General features: G+C 47.7%; 2 protein-coding genes across 2 annotated transcripts; both read right to left on the bottom strand.

Annotated features, from left to right (window-relative positions):
- Positions 1-425: 425 nt before the first annotated feature.
- LOC123115700 (aspartic proteinase CDR1) lies at positions 426-2,191 on the bottom strand. Its single transcript, XM_044536806.1, has 2 exons — positions 1,940-2,191; positions 426-1,747 (listed from the first exon to the last, which is right to left on the bottom strand). Exons 1-2 carry the CDS (start codon positions 2,163-2,165, stop codon positions 489-491), a joined length of 1,485 nt encoding a protein of 494 aa, XP_044392741.1. The 5' UTR covers positions 2,166-2,191; the 3' UTR covers positions 426-488.
- Positions 2,192-8,315: 6,124 nt separating this feature from the next.
- On the bottom strand, positions 8,316-13,139 carry LOC123115699 (protein NRT1/ PTR FAMILY 4.6-like). Its single transcript, XM_044536805.1, has 5 exons — positions 11,210-13,139; positions 10,861-11,078; positions 9,596-10,036; positions 9,403-9,524; positions 8,316-9,285 (listed from the first exon to the last, which is right to left on the bottom strand). The coding sequence occupies exons 1-5, from the start codon at positions 11,295-11,297 to the stop codon at positions 8,472-8,474; spliced, it is 1,683 nt and encodes a 560-aa protein (XP_044392740.1). The 5' UTR covers positions 11,298-13,139; the 3' UTR covers positions 8,316-8,471.
- Positions 13,140-16,457: the final 3,318 nt, after the last annotated feature.

The following is a 16,457-nucleotide window of genomic DNA, read 5'->3' as shown; positions in this document are numbered from 1 at the left end:
GATGTGTGTCGTAATTAAAGAGAGGCGATGACTTCACGGTGGTTGGCGAAGAGGGGAAGCAAGAGAATATGGTTTGATCCATGCTTTTATGTATGTTTTGTTGTTCCGTTGCAATGTCAATAGGCTTAGGTAGATGTTAGTGGACTCACATCTATGAGTGGGAAAACTACAACACATTCCATTTTGAGATCATCTGATCGCCATACTGGGACTAGGAGCTAGAAAGAAACTGAGGTATCAAAAAGTCGCTTAGGTGGATGAGCTCTAGCTAGCACTATATTTTGAATAGTGCCAAAAAATTCCGAAAAACTCAACATGATAATCATGTGCTGAACAGTACATGTATCATTCACTATTTAGAAATCATCATTTTATCATTTTTGTATACCACACATGTTTACTTATTTCATCACCAAACTTTACACATGTGTAACATATATCCATATGATCATATAGATAACTTTTCGGGATTCTTTAAAATTTATATATTAGGTCCTCGGGAATCCCATGATTGATTTCTCAACGTCTTGAACCACATAGGCCATCTGCAACTGCATGCTGCCGAGCAAGAAGCGGCTAGTGCTGGGCACGAAACCAAGGCAGAGCCTCTCATCGGGTGTTTCGTACATGAGCCTGGCTTCATTCAGCACGAGTCGCACACCATTCCTGAAATGTATCTGCACCGTGGGCACCGCTCTCTCCGTCGACAGAAACGACGGGTCGAAGCAACAGCTCTGCCCCCCTCTGTGGATGCGGTCGTACCCTTTGATGCCCTGAGCCACCGCGTCGCAAATCCTCTTATACACATGGCTTGGTAGCAGGGAAAATGCTGAGCCCAGGTCTAGGTACATGACGAACTCTGACGGTCTCGGCTGGCCAGCTGACAAGTTGGTGCTTGCCAAGTCTATCGGGGAGCCGTCGACCGTCATCCCTGTCAGTGCCAGGAAGTAGTACAGGTTCCTACTGAACATGGGAGTGAAGGCCAACCCGCCCTCGTCGTAGGACCCCACCTGTATGTACCCTACGGAGCTCGGTGAAGGGAGGTAGTAGGAGAATGCCCGGTACTGCCGAGACTTGTCCACGACCTGGGAGAAGAAAGACACGCGGTCATTTGCAAAGCCGAATATGCCTGCGTATCTCTCGAACGTGGGTTCGTGGTGCCGGCTGCAGCCAAACATGAACCCCGGGATCTTCTCTTGGCCGAGGGTGAGCGTGTCCCTGCTCACGCGCCCTTGGGACACCGACCGGTCCGTGTACTCTACCCTGTAAAGGCATGTCTTGTCCCCGCTGCTGCTGCAGTTGGTACGCGCCATGGTTGCGTCGACGGACACGCACGGCTGCGTCGAGCATGGCACCGCGGCGTACGTGGAGGAGGTCCGGGTGTCGAACAGCGGGCCGTCCTGGTTGTAGCAGCCGTTACGGGCGCAGGGGGCGCACTGCACCCACGAGAAGGACGCGGCGGTGTCGATCAGGACGGTCTGCGTCGTGGGCGGTGTCCCGATGGCGACTTGCGCCATGAACCCGTGATCCACCCCGGCGGCGCTCGTGCTCGTCACTGGCGTGGAGATGTTTGGCGGGGGCGGCCGGCGACGGAAGAGAAGGCGGCGCTCGCGGTGTAGCGCCGTGGAGTGATGCTGATGCCAGGACGGAGGGAGGCCCCTCTGCCGCCGCACGGGCGAGCACCGATGCTGTGTGTGCAGCATCGTCAGCCGGATCGCGCCGGTGGTGTTGGTCCGGAGCTTGGCATCTGCATATGAATTGTAGTAAATTGTCAAATCATTTGCGGGGGAAGAAAATTAAACTTGAAGTCCGGAACTAGTTAAGCTGGATCACCAAATAGTACGTACGTAGATCACAAATCTTATACTATTTCTTTACATGGGAGTAGGTAACGCCAGCTAGCGTTTACATATACGAAAACGAGCTCAAAAGGACGTACCATTCCAGATGCTTGGACAATCCTGGAGTGCGTAGGAGGCACTAGTAGACAGGAGAGCAGCAACAGCGGTAAGCACGCGGATAATTTTCATCGCCCGAGCCAACGCCTGGGCAAGATGTATACCTCTGCAGCAGAGCATCAGCAAGTAATGAATGTGTTCATGAGAATGGGACTGGATAAAATTATTTCTAAGCCGTCCTGGATATGAGTAGTTAGGGAACAACATGTGCGTGTTCCTATTGTGCCCTTTGTTTGCTGGCCCTTGGATGTGGATCCCGCGGCTGTTGCTTGTCCATGTTAATTTTTTTCTGAAAATTTAACTAAAATAAAGCCCAATATCAGTAAACTGACAAGGTGACTAAAGCATACTATTGAACTATCCATTTTTTATCTTCCCCTCTCATCCAATCAACCACTACCTACGTATCAAAATATAAGACGCTTTTGCAATTCAAATATAATTAAAAAAATGTCTTATATTTAGTGTAAATACAATAGAAAGTGTCATTGCACTGCTCCGCCGGCTGTGTGGGCTGTCAACCATGGACACGACCCCACTTATAATACTCCAGAGGTAAGAGGACAAGGTTACATAAGGAGCGCACAGTCAATACCGATGGGTAGGCTGGAAAAGAACGACGCCTTCAGTCAAGAGCGTGGCTTGGCTTCTCTTCGTCTCTTGTTTGTCATGTAGGGTGTGTTTGGATCTAAGGCAAAAACTAAAATAGCCTTGCTGGGCAAGTTTAGGCGTTTGGTATGGACAAAACAAATCTAGCTTTTGATGGCAATTAACCCAATAACCGCTGCAAAACCCTGCTCCTGTAGGAGAGCCAGTTTGGCTCCCTCGTGCGGGCAAACCAGCAGGCGCAAAAGAAAAAATCAATTCCACTTCCCCGTACACCTGTAACATAACTCCCACGTCCATGAGTCGAGGTCCATGATGCACCCATAACATTGGAGTTGTTTTACCTGATGTTATCCAGAGTACAACATGTTGCAACCAAACAACTAGGTTTGCTCTCACAAGCTCTTGCTCAGGCCGGCTAAGGAAATCTACCCTAGCTAAGCAAGGCTAGCTAATGAACCAAAGTGCCCATAGTCACTCTTCTTCCTCGAAATCCACCAGTAAATTTTGAATTTTCATCATAACATGGCAATTGAGTGAATTAGTAAGTCAGCTCCTCACATTTGGCATCAGAGCCGAACGTTCCTCTAGCATAATTTCGTGGTATCCTCCACCCTAATTCTACCCACTAAACCATGATTTCCACCCGAGAAATGGTTGTGTAGTGCCAATGGAAGAAGGTGCTACATGAGTGCCGAGAGGCAGCCACTCACAACACCGATCGGAAGTGTGTCGGGTACATAATGCCAGCCCTCGACATCACCTGCTTTCCTAACCCCAAGTGTGCTGCAGCAGCGACAGTGTCGGCTTCTTCGGTGACAAGCTCGTTCGCATCCATGATCGCCCCGAGCAGCATCGTCCTTCCTACTTGATCCCACAGGGCAGCGGTTGCCGCCCTGTCCTACCTCTAATCAGCGACATGTTCGAAGGAAGAACTTGGTGCAATGGCAACAAAGATGCCACCTTCATGCATGCATAGCTCTTGTGGACTATGTTGTGCCTGTAGCGACACTTCAGCCGAGCGGGAGCTAACCTTCCCACGAGGGCCATGGTGTGACGGTGCCATCGTTGTCACTCTAGGTTGGAGGTAGATAGTGACAAAAGGGGAGAGGAAATAGATGTTTGTGGCGCAACGCGAGCTAGGGGAAGAGTGCGTTATATCCGCGGCCAACCATTGGGGTTTTATAGCTTGCCAGAGGGATTGTGACTTGTAGAGGATTGAGCAGAACCGTGGGGGAACGAAGGTGCCGAAGCTAAACCGGTGCCTCTTAGAGCCAACGCATAGCCATCGACAACACATGTGCGATAAGGAGGAAACGAAGGCAAGCTTATGGGCGGGATTGTGTCGAGAAAATGCAGGAAAAGACGAGGCGGCAACACCTATTCACACAGATTCAACTTAAATTGCATGGAACCAACCCCCCAAGGTTCAAGTCCTAGACTTGGCCCTAGTGCTCACGTGTGGTAACTTCGTCAATTTCAAAATGTTGTGCCGGCCCTGTATCTTGGAGGTGCTCATAGGGGTAGGTGCGTATGTTTATAGAGGTGAGTATATGTGTGTGTATGTGCGGATCTACGTTTTTACTATGTTCAAAACAAAAAACTTCAATATTGTGTATAACATGTATATCACTTCCCAAGTTATCATGTGCATTGTGGTCCATGGTAAACAATAAGAAAATTAAATAACATAAGAAAGTGCTTAAGTTCTTTTTTTGCGAAATAGAGTGCTTAAGTTCTTTTGGTCATTGGTTTTAAGTTTTAAGTGCATCAGAACACCAAGGTATCGAAAGGGAGATTTCCAAACGGGCGATACCGCATCCATGAAAGAAGTACGTATGTTTTATGTGATTAGCCCGTTGGCAAATTGTGATTGCAAATAGGTGGAAATTAGGCACCCCGCGAAATTCAAGGGGGGTTAGAGGGAAGGTTACATACCATGCCTGTAACAGACCCGTGAATGTAGGATTATTGTTTTCCGACTTGTAACCGAAAACTATTTCTACTGACTCTCCTCTGTTTTGGTGCTCCCAAAATATAGAAAAGTTTAGAGTTCTGAGTAGCAAGGATGAGTCCAAGCAATCTACTGGAAAGCGGAAACAATTAACATATATATGGCAGAAGAATACTAGTACAGGCTTGTACAAAAAAATACTAATATCAAGGACCATAGGATTACACAATTTAGTCGGCTACATCAGCGAAGGGAGTTCTCCACAACTCTGGCTTCTTAGACTTAAACGACAAGCCTGCCAAAGTATTCTCTTTCAGGGCCCATGGACCGGACTGATGGCCATGGAAGAACCGACCTAGGGGGCCTCGGGCCAACCTACTTGGGCCGACAGCCAACAAGGTGAGGCACCCCTAGGTTGTAACACATCGTGGCAGTTGTTGTGTCTTTCAAGGAGATATACTGGTTGGCTATTGGCTGTACTCCATGGGCCGGTGCTCCAACTAATGTTGCTTCAGTGATTTATAGATCTCTGTCTCAAAGGACTAGTGACTACTGCGACCTTCAAAGCCTGGTAAGATGAGGGTGTTTGCAAGTGTCTCTTTCTTTAATGTTGGTTTTGTGCTATTTTTAATCTTAGCGTGAGACATACATCGAAGGAAGAAGAAGGCTAGTATGATTTTCAATGTAATTTTAGTTTTTACTGGCCGTTCTGCGTCCAGTTTTGTGTCCATCGTACTAGCTCTTTCTTTTGCGAATAGCTTTTGTTTTTTCTTGATATTAATCAAATCTAAGATACCATTTGGGTCTCTTTATTAAAAAAATCCACACAGAAGATTGGAGACCGAATTTTGGCCCGACACGTGCCTGGCACAACTCAGGATTAAAAGGGCCGAGCAGCCCGACAGTCTGCCATGTAACAAGGCCGATCCTAAAAGCCAGGTCTTAAGGACGCGCACTGCATGACCCTTTTAATTGCGTGCCAACACGACACGGCCTGGGCCCGGCCCAAATGGCGCTACACACAGCTTGTAACTAGATTTTCTTCTGTATATTTTTTATTTTTAGATTTGTTTGTATTTTCTATATTTTTTGTTTTCCTTGTATTTCTTTTTTTAAATGTATTTTATTTCTCTGTATTTTTTTAAACAAAAGGCACGAAAGGCAGAAAAGCAACACGGGCGGGCCCACAGCCATGCCATACCGGGCCGGCTTTACACTTGGCATGCCCGGCTGATTCATGGCCAAACCTTTGGGCCGTGCTTAAAAGGGCCGTGTCGTGCCGTGCTGGGCCGGCCCATGTGGTCAGGTTCTTGGGAACTGTCGCTGTAAGGGCATCTCCAGCCGTTGGCCCTCCAGGAGGGACAAAAAATCGCTCCCGGGGACGCACCGGCGCTAAACCGCGCACTGGGGACGTGATGCCCCCCAGTCGCGGCGCCCACGGTTCGAGCAAAAAAGGCAAACACAGCGCAAAATGACTCAAATTTAACGCAAATACGGCGAGTTCGTTCAAACTTAAACATATTTTACAAAAAAAACTGCCGCGGGCTACCCCACCGTCTCCCTCGCCGCCCGCCCACGCGGTTCTACATGCCGAGGAGGCTGTAGAACCGCGTGTAGTCGCCGCCGCCGTCGTCGTCGTCGTCGCCGCCGCCCCCGCCTAAACCTCCGCCATCCCTGCTGCACCCCTCCCCCGGTTGGCGCGGCGGGTTGGAAGGTCCGGGGGCATCGTCGTCGTCACTGTCGAGGATCACGACGCCGTGCTCGTCCTCGCGCCCACGCTTGCGGGCGGCGATCTCCTCCAGGGCCCGGCGCTACCGGACCGTCTCGTCGCGGAGGTAGTCGTCCCGCGCCCACTGCATCGCGTCCTCGTCGGAGAAGCCGCGCCGGGCTATCTCCTCGTACTCCGCGGGGAGGCCGGGCTCCGGCTTGGGCTCGACGAGGACGAACCGGCCGGTGGTTGGCGAGGCGTTGGCGCCGATACGGACGCCGGAGCTGCGGGTGCGTGCGGCGACCGGCGTGTCCTGGGGCTCCGGCTTGACGGGGCGGAGGCAGGGCGAGCCGCCGGACGAGGAGGAGGACCCCCCGGTCTCCATGCGCCTCGGGGTCCAGGAGCTTCCCTGGCGGCGTGAGAAGGAAGGGGGAGCGGGGTTGTCGAGGCGCGGCGTGTTGCCGCCCTCGATGTACTCGAGGACGGCCTCCAACGTGCGCCCTGGCACGCCCCACCACCGACGCCGGCCGGCGGAGTTGAGCCTGCCGGAGGGCACGACGCCGTTGGTGGCCTCGAGCTGCTGGGCGTGACGGCGACGGAAGTACGGTTCCCAGAGCGGGCTATCGGGGACGTACTGTGGCCCCTCCCTCGCCGCACGCGGCAGGTTCGAGCGGATGCGTGCGATCTCCGCACGCCGCGCCGCGCCGGTGGGTATCGGGGGCACCGGCACGCCGCCCGCGCTGATCCTCCACGCCTCGGGCACCCGCATGTCCGGCGGGACCGGGTACTCGGCCTCGTAAAGGAGGCGAGCCTCGTCTTCATGGAGATGGCGGCGGCCGAAGCCGTTCGCCGCCGCGCCGTCGCCTGGGAAGCACTCGGCCATTGGTTTTGAACTGGAGACGGCGAAAGGGAGGAGAGGAGAGGGAGGAACGACGGCGGCGGGGAAGTGTGAGACGCCGAGTGCGCCGGGGCGCGGCATATATAGGCCGAGGCGCCGCCCACACGCGTGGCGGGCGAGGCGAGGGCGAGGGACGCGCGTCGTCCGGCCTTCACTGCGCCGCCCGTGAGGCATCAATGGCGCAGGCTGACCGGCGCGGCAGCGCGGCAGCTTTGGCATTGATTTGCCGCGGGAAACAAGGCGATGAGGACGACGAAGGGCCGAGAAGAAACCCGTGTCGCTGACGCGTCGGGCCCGCGGTTTCTTCGCGCCAAAAAAGTTCGCCCGGCGCCCCCGAGCGCTCCCCAGCGCGCCGGGTTCGGGCTGGGTCCGCCGGCGCTGTTTTCGGCCCAAGCCGGCGAAAATCGGGCTCCTAGGGGCGCGACTGGGCCGTTTTTTCGGCGCCGGCGCGAAAAAAACGCCTGGAGAGGCCTTCTTGAGGGCGCGGCTGGAGATGCCCTAAGAGACAGAGGGGACTCGGCAGACGCCGGCGATTCAGGGCTCGCCGCCGCCACGAACGAGAGAGGGAGCCGATGGCAATAGCGACGGCGGGCGAACTCCTTTTCCAAGATTCCACCCCTCGCGAACCCTATCTGCGGCGGCGGTGGATGGTGATAGGCAGGAGACGGAGGCGGTTCATGGCGCGGCGCTGCCATCGCTATTGCCACCAGGTGCCAGGAGGAGTAGTCCTCTCATCACACAACGACGGCCCGTCCCGATCTGGACTGGATATCATATCGATCCTAAGAAGCTGAATAGAGCAGAGCAGGTTCCATCTGATCACATTCACATCCTTGCATTTCGCTGTTCTTGCGTTGCCTTTAGTTTGTTGTACGAGCGTATATCTCCAGCATTAGCATTAGACATCGTTTGTGGTCGCTAGTCGAACTTGAGCCACATGCGAAGAGTACCAGTTCAGCTGCACACATTCCTTGGGCTATGTGAATGCCTATGGCTTTAGTTAACTCGTTGCCTTTAGTTTGTGGATCATGTTGCTAACTTAATTTTTGGTACACAGAGCCTAATTAGATTTACATCTTTGTGGCATGGACATATGCATGAGATAAGTCAGTTTCGGTCGCGCTGTTCATATATGAAACTTATATGGAAGCCATTTGTTCCGGCAAAGAGTAGCAAAGATGAGTACAACGAATCAACTGGAAACAATCAGGCACACGTATGACAGCAGAATACTAGTACAGGCTTGTACGTTACTCTTGACTAATCCAAGACATAGACACATAGGGAATCAAACGTCCTTCTCTTTTCCGAAGTAGTACTACTAATATACCATGCATATGTGATATATCAAGGCGAGTCCTGATCAACCGTTGGCGCAACATTAGCAACGCGTTGATTGTTCTGGTACACATACTTGTTGGCCCAGTACAGGTAGTTGAAGAAGCCGAGCAATCCGACGACAGCCACAACCCAGTAGAACCAGTCAAGATGACTAGTGTTCAAGCTTGCGCCCTCGAGCCAGCCTACCCGGTGACCATGCCTTGTCGCCCCGTTCACAGCATCCACCAGGAACGTGGCCATCAACGGCGCGAGCCCGAGATCACACCAGAACAACGCCGTGCCGATCGACTTCATACCCCGTGGTGCTTCACTGTTGAAGAACTCAAGGAGGCCAGTGAACGATGTCACGTCCGAGACGCCGAGCAGGAAGAACTGAGGTGCGAGCCAGAAGAGGGACATTTGCACTGTAGCTTCCTTCCTCTTTTTCTCGACGACCGCCGCGATGATGCATGCAAGTATCATGGAGGCAAAGCCTATGCCGATGCGCTGCAAGTGAGTGATGCCGCCGCTGTAGCCCGTGCGCCTTCGCAAGAATGGCACGATGAACTGATCATAGATTGCAAGCATCAACATCTGGAATATGATGGGGATGATGAAGAGTGTCGCCGGAGAAACGTGGATCTTGCCAAGCCTTGTGTTGGTCAAGCCACCTTGCTGCACGGTGAACGTGAAGAGGATGATGTTGGATATGTATCCAATCACGGAGCTGATGAAGATGGGAAGAAAGCGGAGCACAATCTTGGTCTCCTCCACCTTGGTCACACTGCAGACCGACCAGTCTCCCTTTTTGCCACGGTTGATGCAAGCTTTATCGAGAAATCTGGCATGATGCATCACAGAGTTAGGGAAAAGGGATTCTCAAAACCCTATGGTGTACTCTCTATGGCAACTTGATAAGTACAGGCAAGGGAAAATGGTTCGATTAACTGAGCCTTACTTCAGACTATTTGTTTGAGAGAGTGAGCCAATGTAACCTGTCCCCACCTCAATACTCATTTCATGCGCTTCTAGCCCCTCACCAACTTCAGTCTTCCTGTTGCGAAATGCAACCACAAGAACCTGGGAGAAGCAACATTGAGGTCAACACAAGTAACATATTATGTCTTGAGCCAGGAAGTAGCATGTACCACCTGCAGTATTCGAGTCAAAGGACTTCCTTGTGGTACTTGGTTGCGGTAGAAAGGGAGACCAGCAGCAACTACGAGCAATCCGAGCAGAACTATGACGGCACACAACCCTAGTGCGATATCCCACCCTTTGTAGTTCTGGAGCCACACTATGAGAATCAGCCCTACGAAACCTCCAAAAGAGATTCCGAAGGTATACCAGTTAAAGAAGCTGGACTGCTGATGGGACTCTTTGGGATCTTCATGGTCAAATTGGTCTGCTCCAAGGGACGGCAAGCAAGACCGTATACAACCATCACCAACTGCACTCAGATACAAGCCTACGTACAACAAGGCAGCGTTCTTGCCATGGACTTGTTTGCAATTGTTTAGCTCTGCTTCAGTATTGCAAGGGGGTGGATGGAGGGAGGGTAGGTAGGCTTGCAGTGCAAGCAATCCGTATCCCTGCACAAATTAATGCATGTTCAATCGATCATGCTACAATAACATCACATATCTTAGTTCCCTACTTGAATACGGATAAATGTTGGCATGAAGGAATTCCTCATTATCGGCGTTAATAAGTGGGTTCCCTGGTCAAGGATATGCCGAAGTATGTACTGTATCTTTTGCACGAATTGAGTTATATGAAAACATGACAAGATATAAGGCAGTTTTATGTTTTCAGCATATCACCGATATGCTAAAGGCGCATCGCTGTTTTATTAAGATATATTAGTAGTCCATTCTCACCACGCCTCTTTCAAATTTGTACACCCAAAATTGATTGTTGCTTATGGTTTGTGTCTGTTAGATGCCAGGCTAAATGGTTGGATGACATTTCATCTTCTTCTTTTCAAATAATTGTTGTGACTGATTTTGTTAACGAAATCGGGTCTCTGTTTCCTTTTTTCAAAAAGTAAATGTATAGCAAGTTCCCAACTAAATTTCAGCTTTGGAAATGTACATCAGAATTGCAGACAACACTTCCTTCAAATTTGGTGAGGCCACATCAAAATGAAGAAAATTACAATAATAAAACAAATCAAATCTATGATACTATGTTAGTCATTTTTAACACTTATCAGACTATAATTTTAAGATACTAGGATTTCATATTCACCTTTTTACTCATAAAGGCGCATATGTTTTAAAATAATTCATAAAGACACGCATGTTTTATTGCCGTCTCTATTATTGGCTGGTTCTAGTTTAAAAAAATTAACTCCTTTGGATCATTAGAAAAAAGAAATCATGTAGATAATTGGACAGATGAAGATGCATATTACCAGAAACATAAATGGACCGATGAGGAGCATGGTTCGGGCCCGAGTTATGTAGGAGTCAGAGAGGAAAGCTCCAATCATTGCAAACCCGGATGTGGCGCCAAAAAAGTTAGCAGCTGTAGTCACCGAGCCCGAAACCCCCATATGCATTGTTCCATGGAGATAAGTAACCATATTCAACAAGTTTGGGACAATAACCACGTTTGTTACCACAGTCAGAACTGCAAGGGGAAACAACATACAAAAATGATTCAATGGTGTGACCTCACAAGCTTATAGTGAGATATTGCATGGCCGCACATATGTAAAATGTGTCTGTAAATAAAGACTCGGACGGTAGTGACTTAATTACCATACAAAAACCATGCTGCTCTGACTCCGCCATGCACCTCTTCGTTGATGGTGTTTCCCCTCCAATTCACAAAGACTCCAAGTGCCATGGCGCTTCTTCTTCCCTCTTCAGATCACTACTGCTTGTCTGCCTGCCTCTTGCATGCCTCAGAATAAGAGGGGTATAAATAGAAGGTGGATATTCATATTCAGAGGACTGACAGCATCGGCAGGATCAATCAAAGATTCTGGCCTATTTTATCCCATCATTACCCACTACCAGCATTTATTTGAATTACATTGCTTCTATTTGCTATTTTCTACGAAGTAAAATTTCGACTGTACAAAATACATACACTAACATCGAAGTAGAAAAGGAGGTACATGTGACTAAAAGTCCACAAGTACCAACCACTAGCACAGATTGCTGTCAATAGTATGCCATCATCCTGAGAGCAACATTTTGCAAGTTAGCTCATAATCCAATATTTTTTTTCGAGCAGAGTTCTTTTTTATGAAGGGGAGCCTTGGCGCAGTGGTAAAGCTGCTGCCTTGTGACCATGAGGTCATGGGTTCAAGTCCTGGAAACAGCCTCTTACAGAAATGTAGGGAAAGACTGCGTACTATAGACCCAAAGTGGTCGGACCCTTCCCTGGACCCTGCGCAAGCGGGAGCTACATGCACCAGGTTGCCCTTTTTTTTTTTAGAGTTCTTTTTTATGGTAGTGCACCTTGATTGATTCATGAAGTGGGAAGCCCGCATCTGGGACAAACATGATAACTACGTATATCAGATCTTAGAACTAGAACAAAACAAATTATTAGAAGAAGACGCCAAACCTACAATGACAAACAAAACAAACAAAACTGCAGGCAGATAGCAAAAACAAATAACTAGGCGGCTAACTAGACCTATAAACGAAAATCAAAGGAGAAAATAAAACGAAGCCAAAAGGGAGAACAGAAAATAAGCTAGGTTAGGGCAAGTCCAGCAGTTCCCTTAATTCTTTTCCTACATCTCAAAACTGGGGACTCTCCTAAAAAGACCCCCCACCCCCACCCCCCCTAAGTTATCAAACTCCAGCAGTTCCCCTAAAACATCTTCCTTGTTCTATATTTTGACAATATCCTATAACTACCATTTGAAACTGAACAGCTACGTCTCCAACATCACAGGAGGGGTAGGTTCTTCGGGACCTTCGAGATTTCAGCATTGTTCTTCAGTCCAGTGCAAATCTTCAATCTGAGATCGTTTTGCAAAAGATTAAAATAACGCTGATTCTCCATCACAGCAATCTGCAATAACAAACAACAAAATTCTAGCAAGTTCTCTTGGGCGGCAAGCACGAATAGCAGCAGCAAGCATTCTCTCAATCATACACTAATCAGCACCCCCTTGTCTCACCTGAAGCATCCCTCTCTCAATCTATCTCCAACAGAAGAAAATACGAGTAGTAATCTCACTCATCTCAGCCGAAGCCTCTCCCATCTCTCCCTCAATCTCTCATCACCCGAAGCATCTCTCATATCTCTGCTCTTTGTCGTCTCTCTCTCTCTCTCGCTTTTTTCCTCCAGACGACCCGACCACGGTCTTCCCCTCGAGCAGCGGCGGCCAGCGTGCTCACGCCGGCGTCGACACCTGCTTCTCCCTCTCTGCTCTGCCAAGAGTTGACGCCCGCCGTCATCCCCTCCAGCAGCAAGCAGCGGCCAGCATGCCCACGGCGGTGACGAACGCATGCCCCTCCCGCTCCGCTCCCTCCCCAGAGCAAGATCTCATCCCTTGGAGCGCCTTCCCAGTGTGCAGCCCCGCGGCGCCATCTCTCCCTACCCCAGGTTTCTCTGTTTTGCTCGATCTGGGAAAGAAATTGGGGAAGAAGGATCCTGTGATGCGGAGGCGGCAGCGCGGTGGCGGGAGGCGGCAGTTGGCGCCGTCTCCAAAGGGGAAGAGATAGTTTTTTTTTCTTTCAGAAATGTTATCTAGCGACCGTTCGCCAGGGGGCTAACCCCCTAGCGGACGTTGCCCCGCCGTCGCACGAATCTTGCGGCAGAGGCGCAGAGCCTAGGACTGCTTGAGTAGTTCGTTGTTCGGCTACTTCTAACGAACGCCCGATATTTTTCTCCCCAAAATATCTTGTTTTTAGACAACCCAAAATATCTTGAGGCGAGGGATCTAACCTGCGGGGAGCTCGGGGAAATATCTGGTACTCCCACCTCTAGGGTGCTCCCGATGCTCCAAAACTTGGTAGCATATTTTTAAATGTTCAAAAAATTCTGAAAAAAATACAGCACATTGACACAACATCAAAGTATTTTGTCAAAAAATATGAAATCAAAATTCGAAACATAGCTTGAGAAATATAAATGACAAATTCGACAGTAAATAGTACACAACATAAGTTGGGCTTTAGGTTAGGCCCATTATCACATTGATGTTCATTTTGTCATTTTTGTATCTCGAGCAATGTTTTAAATTTTGATTTGAATTTTTTCTAAACATACATTCATGTTGTGTCAATGTGCTGGAGTTTTTTCAATTTTTTTTGAACAAGTTAAAATGTGCTACCAAGTTTGGAGCACTGGGAGCACCCTAGGGGTGGGAGTACCAGATATTTCCCCCGGGGAGCTCCTATAGGCCGCTCGCTGCGGCAAAGTGCCGGCACTTCGCACAGGAGCGGCTAGCGTGGGCCGGCCCATTTACAGTGGCACGCGGCGGCAGGTTCCGGAGATGAAAAATCGCAAAAAAGAAAAATAGCGCTATCGCTGTAACTCAAACACGCGACTTCAAGACTAATTGGCCTGCCGTGCAAACCACTGTGACCTAGACATCCTCATGTTCAATAAGCAGCGCGAAATTTAAAGACGTATACGACAAAAACAAGACTTAAACATTAATTCACAAAAAATCCTAGAAACTACAATCCATTAATTGGGTCGTACCGACGACCCCCTACAACTGAGTTTTTTGAAATTATAAATATTTTCTTTAAAATAAAAACATTCTCCGAATTTTCATACAATTTTTGTAAAACAGGAACATTTTGATGATGTGAACAAATTTGAAAAGGGCGAACATTTCTTGAATTTGTGAACAAAAATTAAAAATGTTTAAATTTTTAAAACTTCCAGAACATTCTTTGAATTTTGAACAAGATTGAAAAACATGAACTATTATTGAATTTGTGAACAAATTTGGAAAGCTGGTACATTTTCTTCAATTCCCGAACATTTTTTGAATCTTCAGAACAAATTTTGAGACAGAGAACAATTTTGAAAAATACTGAACAAACTTGGAAGCGCGAACAATTTTTTAAAGCATGAACATTTTTTGAATCTTGAGAACATATTTTGAAACAGAGAACAATTTTTAAAAATCCGAACAAATTTGAAACATGAATATTTTTTGAATATATGAACAATATTGGGGAAATAGGAACAATTTTTGAAAACATGAACAATTTTTAAATCCCAGTCATTATTTGAATAGTTCTAAAAAATGAACAAAAACACTCTTAACAATTTTTTTAAACATTTTTTGAAAATGCGAACATTATCTGAACTTATGAAACAATTTTTGAAAGCATGACAATTTTTACAAAATTGAAAATATTTTAAAAGTACGCACATTTTTCTCAGTTTCTGAACAAAATTTGAAAGCTGATTTGTTTTTAAAAAATGGACTTGAAATGTAAAGGAAACAAAAAAAAGAAATAGAAAAGGAAAAGAAAAGAAAGAAAAAAAGAAACAGAAAAATGGACAAAAGAAAAAAAGCGGTTCAAGGAACCTTCTAGAAGTTTCCCAAAACCAGAAAGAACCGGTTGGGAAACTCTAGAAGGTTCCCAAAACCGATAAGTGCCCCAAGTGATTAACGGGCCGGCCCAGGTGAGTGCTTCCATCCCCAGCTCTGTGTGTTGCGTCAACAGTTCGACGCAACGAGCGGCAAATAGGGAATTCCTAACCTGCGACCCCATCCATGTGCGTGCTCGGGCGCTCAGCGCCACTGGGCTGAGAGGGCCTTCGTAACTATTTTGTGTTTAAAATGCCGCATATATTTTTTCAATCCTGAAAGTCCCGGTTTTTTTTCATTTTCTCACATGGCAGTTTTATTTTGTCAAGAAAAAACATTGCATTTTTATTTTCTACTAGGAAAAAGGCTTGTGCGTTGCAACGGGTACAAATAAATAAATTTATGCTTAAAAAGCTTACCACTCAAACAGTTTCAAGTACCAAAACAATTTCCTTTTGATTTGAGCAAAACAAACATGGTAGTCACTAAGCTGCCTTATAGTTAGAGATTGAATCACTAAGCCGCCCCTTGTAAGCAATAATGATAGAGTTGCGTGCAAGTGTAAGGTCAGGAAAGCTTAACTTTTAGATGGGCAGACAGGATTGATGATGATCTTAACAATAGCCTTGTTATAGTACCTGGCGGTATATGAGTAACGAAACTTAAAATCCAGTAAGAAGTATTGGTCACAGGTTCCATAAGGTTTATCAAATGATTGAAACATTCACATTGAGGCATTGCCGTCAGCAGCATGCATCATAGGAATAAAGTCGAAAGCAATAGCAATGCAAGTACTCAAACATGGAGGGGAAAAAGGTAAAAGCAATACGAACAGAATACTAGAGAGAATTGTCAATATCAATGGCAATACTTAAGTGAAAGAAGCACCCCCCCTAGATTTCCTCTTGACTGCAACCAAATTAACCAAGTTGATAAATAGACTTTTATCCTGGATTGACCATATACAATATTTGTAATAACAAAGTTAAATATGCTACCACGCTTATTCTAGAAGGCTAGAAGTTCCACATTATTCTTATTGTAAAAAAAAGAGGCAGATGTACGTACATGCTTATCATGGTCCTGCTGATTTCCTCATACTCTCATACACATGCAAAACTCTGCATTGGGTGTTTGAGCACCAGCTAGTTTGTACGCCATGTCAAAACTAATGCCACTTGTAATCTGCCTTCACCACACCTCGTCTTGAAGCTCTAAACCTCACTATCTGTGCGCTTCCACTTGCTGTCGTCGTAGCCTACAATATGCCGCAGTGCCATGGTGGTGGTACTGTCATGCTGCCGATGGCGTCGATGGTGTGCATGATCCATCAGGTAATGTAAGAGTAAGCCATGCCACCGCCCACCGCAGCCGCAATACATGAAAGGATTGTGCGACCACTGCATCCCACCAAGAAAAGGATCATAGCATCCCGAGGGAAATGCAGCGTTGTACCCGTATTCATGATCCACATGTTTAGCGGGCGC

The sequence above is a fragment of the Triticum aestivum genome, chromosome 5B (assembly GCF_018294505.1).
Source record: "Triticum aestivum cultivar Chinese Spring chromosome 5B, IWGSC CS RefSeq v2.1, whole genome shotgun sequence".
Taxonomy (NCBI): domain Eukaryota; kingdom Viridiplantae; phylum Streptophyta; class Magnoliopsida; order Poales; family Poaceae; genus Triticum; species Triticum aestivum.
This window is presented reverse-complemented; position numbering and strand designations above follow the sequence as displayed.

Coding starts and splice junctions, on each gene's coding strand:
- LOC123115700 (XM_044536806.1), bottom strand. CDS start 2,165: ATGTTGTTCCCTAACTACTCATATCCAGGACGGCTTAGAAATAATTTT. Junction 1,748..1,939: donor TTGTCCAAGCATCTGGAATG/GTACGTCCTTTT, acceptor ATTCATATGCAG/ATGCCAAGCTCCGGACCAAC.
- LOC123115699 (XM_044536805.1), bottom strand. CDS start 11,297: ATGGCACTTGGAGTCTTTGTGAATTGGAGGGGAAACACCATCAACGAA. Junction 10,037..10,860: donor TCGGTCCATTTATGTTTCTG/GTAATATGCATC, acceptor TAATTTGTGCAG/GGATACGGATTGCTTGCACT. Junction 9,525..9,595: donor CTTTGACTCGAATACTGCAG/GTGGTACATGCT, acceptor TGCTTCTCCCAG/GTTCTTGTGGTTGCATTTCG.